This window comes from Equus quagga, chromosome 18 (assembly GCF_021613505.1).
Source record: "Equus quagga isolate Etosha38 chromosome 18, UCLA_HA_Equagga_1.0, whole genome shotgun sequence".
Taxonomy (NCBI): Eukaryota; Metazoa; Chordata; class Mammalia; order Perissodactyla; family Equidae; genus Equus; species Equus quagga.
The window spans coordinates 41,360,708-41,369,735 of NC_060284.1; the positions used below are offsets into that span (position 1 = coordinate 41,360,708).

The following is a 9,028-nucleotide window of genomic DNA, read 5'->3' on the forward strand; positions in this document are numbered from 1 at the left end:
CAGAGCTCGGCGGGCACCTCGTCTGTCTTCACTTTTAACGCATCATGTTTGATCTTTGCTGCATGGTGGAGGGTTCTTGCCACTCTGATTGATGACACAGATCTTCAAAGGAGCAGTCATCCCTGGAGGGAGGGAGCATTCATCAAAGCTGTTCCTGGGGAGGTGCCCACCCCAGCCCATTCTCTGTAGCGGCCACCGTTTAGCCTGACCCAGGAGCCCCTTCCTTCTCCATTGAATCTGGCTTAGATGTGAATAAGTCTTTTTTTCTTATTGTTGCAACTAAGACAAGATTACAGATTTCTCAGGAAGTACTTTATAAGGAAACCAAGAGGGAAATAGCACTCAAGAAGCTGGAGGACACCTCATGAGTTACAGAGTACCAGTCCTAATGAACCAGAATATTCCTCGTAACACTCTGCCTGCCTGGCATGTCAGCCTCGGCCTCAGCCACCAGGGCCCTGCAGCTCTCCCCACTGCCTGGCCCCAAGTGAGGAAGGCAGTTTCCTATTTGGCCCCACAGATCTCTCCCTGGGCCTCTGACACTATCTGAGCGAGTGTCACCCGCAGCCCCCTGAGGACTTCCTTAAGCTGGCCTGGAAGAAGGCCTTTCCTAGTTAGGCCCTCTGTCCTGCCCTGAAGGGCAGTGAGGAGCTGGCAAAGGCTAGCGCTGCCTAAGTTTTCTTTTTTTTTTCTCCCCAAATCCCCCCAGTACATAGTTGTATATTTTAGTTGTGGGTCCTTCTCGTTGTGGCACGTAAGACGCCGCCTCAACATGGCCTAGTGAGCGGTGCCATGTCCGCACCCAGGATCCAAACCCTGGGCTGCCGAAGCAGAGTGCATGAACTTAACCACTCGGCCACAGGGCCGGCCCCAAAGTTTTCTTCCCTGAGCTGCTCTCACCTGTCCCTTTTTCTAGGACTGAAGAAAACCGCTTCCGCCCTCTCACCTGCCAAGTCCGAGTCCAGTCTGGGTATGACCTCTTGACCCTCGTAAATCTGCACAGCAGATTACTCCCCACAGTCTACTGCAAACGCCTGGCACGTGTTCAGTGTGTAAGGAATGCTTGTGGGATGCAAGCATGGACGCATGCGTGCGTAACCAACCCAGGGTCCTGTGGATCTGAGCCTTCTCCTGATTCCCAGGGCTCGCCAATGGCCCCTTGTCTGAGTTGTCATCTCGCTGACTCCCATTCCCTGAGCATTTATAATACCACTACGCTAAAGTTCAGAGCACATTTAGTATGTTTAAATGAACATTACAGTAACACAGCTATGGGCTGAAGCAGACTATTTTTTTATCAGCTGCAACTGCACAGCCCAGGGTGCAGGCGGCCGAGGGGACGCCCCGTGTGGATCTCGGTTGGAGTACCCCTAACTGAGATGAGGCCGCCAGCCACACCATGGGGAGTGTCCCCTCCAGGGCTCCCCAGAGAAGGCGCTGAGGGAGCAGAGAACTCATTCTGGTCAGTGTAGTGCTGGCGGGGCTGAGGGAGGGGCTCCTGTTGTCTCTCAGCCCTGGTAGAGCTCAGAGACAGTGTAGTAAAGAAGCCCCTTCATTGATTCGGCTTAGGGTGGCAGAGTGTGTGTGTGTTTGTGCATACGCATATAAGAGAGAGTGAGCAGTAGCTGTGGGCTGCTCCTTCGGGACTCCTGTGTGCACTTCAGGCATTTAGGTTGTGACGTATTTAACTCAGAGAAGTTGGGGCCCAGCGGAAAGCCCTTCCGTGAAGGTGGCTGGCCCCTCTCTGTCTTCTCTTGCCCTGTCTCTCCCCCTCTGCCTGCCCTGTCTCTGCCTGCCATCCTCAGTACTCCAGCCGCACCGAGCCCCACACTCTCCACAGGGGCTTGCGCGTGCTGGGCCCCCAGCCAGGACGCCCCTCCTGCCTTGTTCAGTGGGGCAGCTCCTGCTCCTCCTTCAGACCCACCCAGGGGCCCTCCCTGGGGAAGCGCCTCTGACCTGCCCCACCTCCTGATGTAGTCAGGAGTTCCTTTCCCTCCTCTGTAAGGTTTACAAATAATGCCAAAATGATGGGTTTATGTGTGTGTGTCCCCCACACAGGGACTCGTCTTACTATCCTCTCTTCCTGCCTCAGCGCCTGGCACAGCACCCAGCTCAGGGTGGGGCGGGGGTGACTGGCAGTCTGCGGGAGAAGGGGGCTGGTCTCCGGATGAGGCTCTGGACCCTGTTCCATTCCTGTGTGCTTAGGCCCCAAGAGGGAGGAGGCCGCAGGCCCGCTTGGATGGCATTGGTCGCTGAAGCCAGCCTGGGAGGTCACCAGTGACATCTAGTGGTCACAGCAGGCTGCAGCCCCACAAGGTTTTCCAGAAGGTGTGTCTGAGTCCCGTGTGGGCTCTGGGCTGGGCTTCTGAGCTGCCCCCAACCCATGTTTGACTTCTCCAGGACAGCAGGGCAGGGCCTAGGTTGTCTGGTGCGAGGACCGAGGCCTGGAGAGAGGCTGGCCCACCCACAGTCAGCGAGGGCAGGACTGGGATGGCTCCTGTGACCCCATGCCATCTGATGCCCTCCTTCTGCTCCAGCTCCCCTGGGGTCTGCCCGTCCAGGCTTGGGCCTGTCTACCTCAGCCTCAGTTCCCTAAGATCTGGTGGGAAGGGGCTTTGGGGTTGCAACTGGAGCAGCGCTGGACCCACTTTAGTGCAGCTGCTAGACAGCTAGTGCCAGCCAGTGGATGAGGGCGGGCAGTGGGCCTCATTTACCTACCGAGCACCTACTGTGTGCCAGGCACTGTGGAGAGCAGCCTGGGGTAGGGGCCGTCTAAAGAGCTATCTGTCCTGTCCTGGGCTGGGCCTGACTGGGCACAGAGCAGCCCCAAGAGACCCCTGGGCAGGGGTCCCTGGTGACAGCTACAGGAGGCAGCACAGGCTGAGTGGGTCTCACAGCACCGTAGTGGCTTGAGGACAGACCTTGCCCCCGGCCTGTATCCGGGGACTTGCCAGCATCCACCTACCTGTTCAGCAGTTCTCTTCCCCCGAGGGTCTTGCAGGGCGCATGCACCCCGTGGGTGCTCAGGAAATGCTGTTGGATGATGGGGCTGGCGTGGGGAGGAGGAGGCAGGGGCTGCTGGAACCACGACTTCAGGCTCTCAACCCGGCTGTGGATGAACAGCTGCCTGGACTCCACTTCCTCTGCCAAAGTTTTCCCGGGAACCATTTCCGGCCTGTAAGGAGAGGGGAAGAGGGGCACTGTTCTGGGCAGGGAGCCGGCAGAGGTATTTATTGTTCTTTTTTGCATTAACAATTCCTTCCTGCTCCTTATTCTCTTTCCTGGCCCCAGTGTCCTTTCATCCCCTCCTCCCTCTGCACTGTGGGCTGCTCCTCTGTCCTGCCCCTTCTCTCTCACCCCATTCCCTTCTGCCCTCTGTGCATCTTCCCTTTCTGAGCATCTCCTGCGCTCAGCCTTCTTGTTCTCCAGGGCCCTCCCCCCTGCTGTTTCTGTCACTCTGTCTTTCTTCCTCTCACATTGCCCCCAGTGTTGTTTCTGTTTTCTTGACTCTCAGTTTCTCCCCCAGCCACCCTGGAAGGCCAGCCTGACTTTAGTAAAGTGCAATAACTCGATAACTTGCCCAGGGAGTGAGGTGGGCAGAGGTCATGCCGTATCTTTTTGATGAACCATGCAGCCCCAGGGCGTGGTTGTAGACCCCCCGCAGGCCGAGCCCCCTGGCTGTCAGCAGGCATCCTGGGCGGCTTCTTCTCCATCACTGGCTAAGTTGGCTGAAGCCCTTGGGCTGGCTACCCGTGCAACCAGGGTGTGCTCACCCCGCCTGTGGAGAGTCTCGCTTTGGGCACGTTCCTAGGTGCAATGGGGTCTCCCCTGACAGTTGAGGGTGACAGAGCTCACACTTACATTTGTAAGTTTATATAAATATACACTGAATGTCTTTCTGGGTCAGGCACTGTGCTAGGTCCTCGGGGCATGACCTGCCCCTTTCGGCCTTCACAGTGACCCTGCGGGGGAGACGGGCTCTGAGAGGAGGCAGACGGGACTCACGAGCCAGCTTGCTCAAGGCAGGCCCCAGGCTGCAGCTGGACACGTGGCTTTTATCCTTTGGCATTCATGCCCTCGGCATACCAGTGTCCAGTCAGCCCATTCAGGAGTACTGCCAAGGGCTCCGGGCACCTGGTGTTCACTCACCTGTCCCCCCGACTCCACCTCCTGCAGACACTGTGCTTGTCTCCCAAGGACACAGTTACATTTGCTGTTGTTTGCAAGAGGGGTCCAAGCTGCCACTCTCCAATGTTCTCTCTGCACACATTCGTTCCTTTCCCTCGAGTCACAAAACCCGCTGGTTCCCGCTCATCTCCCCACTTATGGCAGTCATTGTCTGATTGCATGCTCTGATTATACAACTACATTTTCTCAAGCTAATTGCATAATTAAGGCAAGCAATTACCTGGGAAAAATTATGAAATTTCCAGGCTCCAAATAGGATTTGAGGGCCCAGCAAGGTGCCCCCACTGTCCCTGTTGGGGAAGGCAACAGGAGCTCCCAGCACAGAGGCCAGGGTCGACGGCTGACCATCTCTCTCAGCTTCCCGGGACGCCCCTAATTCCAAAGCTTCTGTCCTCATCGCCCATTGGGATGCTGGGGCTCTCTAGACCAGGGAGCCTGATTTGGAAAGCGTGACTCAGCAGCTGTGGCCCTGAAAATCCCTGTCACAGGGCACTTGCCTGCAAGTGACCACTGGCCTTGGAGGGGCGGAGCCCGAGCTATGGCTCTCGTGTGCTTCTAGAAGTCCAGGCCCACTGTGTCTTCCCCGGCAGCTGCCAGCGTCCTGGGCAGCGCCCAGCTGGGTGGGAGGGTCTCAGGAGGAGAGGCTGGAGGCATCGGCTTTCTCATCTTCCTCCAGCTCAGAACTCTGGCTCCTGCCCTTTTCCTCAGAAATTCCTTAGCCCGGAAGAGAGGTTACTGGCCACTTTCTTCCCCATTTCCCCTTCCTTTTGTTTCCTGCAGAAGATGACTCAAACCTCAGCCCCCTCCAGGAAGCCACCTTGGATTAGCTCTGCTCTGGGCATCTCCCACAGTATGCCCCCAATCTTGTCCATCCCACAGCTTCTCCACCACAGGATCCTCCCCTCCAAAGCTTCCAGATGGCCTGACAGAAACCTCATCCACCCCCTGGCTCTCTCTGCCCTGCCATCACGGAGTCCACAGGCCCCCACATACTGTATGCACTTTTGCAAATTCTATCTTATTTCAAATGCACCAAGGGAGCTGACTATTTAAAGAATACTATAGAAGATCCTTTGGTAAAGATTGGAATCACTTTCTGATTTTTTTTTAATGTAATTTTGGATTTTCGTCTCTCTAGGGGAGGAGGTGGGGGTGAGAGAGGCTACGGGCGGTTTCATATCTTTCCACAGCCTGCCATTCTGGACCCTGCATCCTCCTGCGTGGCTCAGCCTGTCTAAATTTTATCTTCTTCATTCAACAGATGTGTATTTGAGGCCTTCTGTGTGCTAGAGCTGGGGAATACAAGGACGGATAAGACCCCTTCCCTGCCTCCGAGAGTCAGTGAGGGAGACACAGACAAGTGCTGGGTGCTTCCACACAGGTATGTCCCAGGGGAGTAATGATTGCACAGATGGAGGTGGGATTACCTGCACCCAGGGCTGGGGCAAGCAGGGAAGTCTTCATGGAGGAGGTGGTTTTCTTTTTAAAAGATTGGCACCTGAGCTAACAATTGTTGCCAATCTTTTTTTTTTCTTTCTGCTTTTTCTCCCCAAACTCCTCCAATACATAGTTGTATATTTTAGTTGTGGGTTCTTCTACTTGTGGCATGTGGGACACTGCCTCAACGTGGCCTGATGAGCGGTGCCATGGCCGCGCCCAGTATCCGAACCACCGAAACCCTGAGCCGCTAAAGCGGAGCGCACAAACTTCAACACTCGGCCATGGGGCCGGCCCCAGGAGGTGGTTTTTAATCAGTGTTTTGAAGGATGAGTTGAAGGGTGGTAGGTAGTGTGGCTAGAGTGGAGGACGCAAAGTGGGGAAGGCTAGGGCGGAAGCAGGGTGAGAGTCTGAACTGTGCTGGAGTCAGTGGAGATGCAGAGGAGGGGTGGATTTTGGAGATGTTTCCAAGGAAGAATGGAAATAAAAGAGGGCTCATTTGGTAGGGGAGAGGAGGAGGAACAGGAGCAGCTGGATTGGGGCAGCACGCGGGTAGGTGGGGAAATGGGCAAGATGTCAGGTAATTCCTTACTTGTGAGCTTAGTTTCTCTATGGACTAGAATTTGGGTCACCTCCCGAGAGTGAGAACTTGGGGGTAGGGGTGGAGGGAGGGCCAACTGAGTTTGTGGCATCCATGGGTGTTTCTTTCCGTTGCCCAAGGCTGGCAGTGCCAGAGGAAGAGGTAGAGGTTGCAGCACCCCAGCGGGGGAGCAGGGCTGGGTGCCGTGGAAGGGCAAGGTCTGGAAGGTTCAAGGATGCTGGCAACGGTATCACTCAGTGTAGTCCAGGCTCGGGGAGAGGAAGGAAAAGCAGAGAGAGAGGAAGGAGGAGAGGAAGGCCCAGGTGCCTGCTGAGCACAGCAAGGGAGCACGGAGAGCTCAGGACAAAACCACCCCACCGGCTGTGGGACGCCAGCCAGGTCTTCTCTTTGCTCGCTCGTTTCTAGAATGAGATGGTGATACCCGCCTCAGAGGCTTAAATACACAGACCTATGAGGGCTTGATCCAGGAGACTTTCAACAAGTTGGACTGGAAACTGCTGAGGCAACGGAAGTTGCTGACACCAAAGTTGCTATTCCTTTCTTTATTCCCCTTGGAGCCCTGGTGTCGGCTTGGTGTCGGCTTGGTGTCTGGCACACGGAAGCACCGAGCAGATGTTTCAGACGGTACCACGTGGTAACAGCGGAGACACAGGCTTTAGCGCCTGCTAGCCACGGGATTACGCTGAGCTCCGTTGTCTCCTCTGGCAAGTGGAGAAGGCGGCGGTACCTTCCTCAGAGGTTGTGAGGGTTCCATATGGCAGTGCCCGTGATGCAGATGCTGTTGATGGCCCAGGCCTATCCCCTAGTGCTCGCCTTCCTGGAGACCTGATGGCCTCTTGCTGCCAGCACCTGGGAAGCTCTGCCCAGGAGTTTGCTCTGGTCACAGGAGCACTCTCTGCATCTGTGCAGGCCACAGGAGCCAAGGAGTCAGCACGCCCACGAACCAAAGGCAGGAGTCAGAGCACACAGATCCAGCAGCTTTTTTGCCTCTCAGGGGTACAACTCAGGCATATTCTCGCAGCCTCCCAGGGAGCCCAGCAGGATCGAAGGCACCCAGTTGCCCACAAAAGCAACCTACTCATGAATGCAGTTTAGGCTTCTCTCCCTTCCCCGCTCGCTTCCTCACCCTGCTACTGGCACTTCCTGGCATCACCTTCCAACTAAACACGTGCACTCAATTCTGTGTCTCAGGGTCCACTTCTGGGACACCCAATCCAAGAGAGCGTGTAAAGAGCTTGACAGAAAGAAAACACTTGATCAGTGTAAGCCAACTCACTAGACTGAGGGCGTCACGAGGGCAGAGAGAACCCATTGTGAGACGACCTCTCCCCAGGGGAGGCACCCAATACACCCGTGTCGATGAATCAACATGGACATGCTGCCTTCTGCCACCCCATCCTTTTGGCTCCTCCCTTTCCCTATCTCACTTTGCTTTCTCCAGGTCCTGTGTTTTCTTTCCTGGCCCTCCTTTTCTCTTCTTCTCCCCTCCTTCCTCCTCTCATGGAAAAAGGATGCTCTGTGACCAAAATGCCCCTCTAACTCTCCTAAAGTCCCCCTCTGGAAGTGAGCCCTCCTGCAGCATTGTGACATCACTGTGCGTCAGCCAATGGCTGCCCACCTTGGCTGGGCCCTGGCCTCCTGGGACCACTGCCCTGCATTGACAGGGAGCAGCCATCTTCTCTTGGAGGGCCCCTTAACCCTCGGGCAGCTGCCAGAGCATGGATGCCTCCTGATTCCACTCTCAGCCCGATGTTCCTCACGGTCAAGCTGCTGCTGGGCCGGAGATGCAGCCTGAAGGTGTCGGGGCAAGAGAGCGTGGCCATGCTGAAGAAGCTGGTGTCGAAGCAGCTGCAGGTGCCCGAGGAGCAGCAGCACCTGCTCTTCCGTGGCCAGCTTCTGGCTGATGACAAGCATCTCTCCGACTACTGCATCGGGCCCAATGCCTCCATCAATGTCATCATGCGGCCCTTGGAGAAGTCAGTGCCGGAGGAGGCCCACCAGTCCCATCCCCTGTGGCACCATCTGCGCCGGGTCCTAGCCAAACACTTTGGGCCCCAGGACACCAAGGCAGTGCTGCAGGTGCTGAGGCAGGAGCATGAAGAACGCCTGCAGAGGATAAGCCTGGGGGACCTGGAGCAGCTGGCACGGTACCTCCTGACTGAGGAGCCCCTAGTGGAGCCCGCAGCGGAGAGGGAGCCTGAGACCACGACCTCGGAGCCCCCAGACCAGGAGGCAGAGGAGAAGGGGAAGGCTGATCAGTAAACTGCCCATCCTACTTGTTTGCATGCTCAGATTCACCCCGCCTCACCCTCATGTGCTCCCTGGCGAGTCCCCACGAATTCCTGTGATGTAGATACATCCTCACCCTTTTGTGAAACTTCAGAGCAGCTGGAGAGATTTTGGAGCCCTCTGTCCCCTCCTGGGCCTGTGGTTCCCCGTCTGAAACATGGAATGATTCCACCTCCATCCCCATCCCCTGGAAGGGGTTCTGACTTCCCCATGGGCACCCCTCCTGGGCTGAGCAGCTTTGCCCGAGCATGCCCAGCAACCTCCCAGGCTATCAGCAAACAACCTGGCTCAGAGTCTCCATAGCTCTAAACAGACCCTCCTTCTCCTTTGGGACAGACAGACAGATAATGTGAGTTCATTTTCCTCCATCCTTGGGCCATGGCGCCTACCCCCAAGACCTCCGACAGTCAAGAGATGAGGAGGGTCAGGTAGCTGCCTCTTGCCCTCTGGGTGAGGCTGTCCATGCTTTCTGCCTGCTGTGCTTCCACACCCAAAAGGGACAGAGACGACAGA

The 9,028-nt window shown here is 56.3% G+C and overlaps 1 protein-coding gene across 1 annotated transcript; it reads left to right on the forward strand.

Annotated features, from left to right (window-relative positions):
- Window positions 1-7,975: 7,975 nt before the first annotated feature.
- UBL4B (ubiquitin like 4B) lies at window positions 7,976-8,488 on the forward strand. The gene has a single exon (XM_046645319.1). The coding sequence runs from the start codon at window positions 7,976-7,978 to the stop codon at window positions 8,486-8,488; it is 513 nt and encodes a 170-aa protein (XP_046501275.1).
- The last annotated feature ends 540 nt before the right edge of the window (window positions 8,489-9,028 follow it).

Excerpts from the sequence above, each read along its gene's own strand:
- UBL4B (XM_046645319.1), top strand. The coding sequence starts at position 7,976 with ATGTTCCTCACGGTCAAGCTGCTGCTGGGCCGGAGATGCAGCCTGAAG.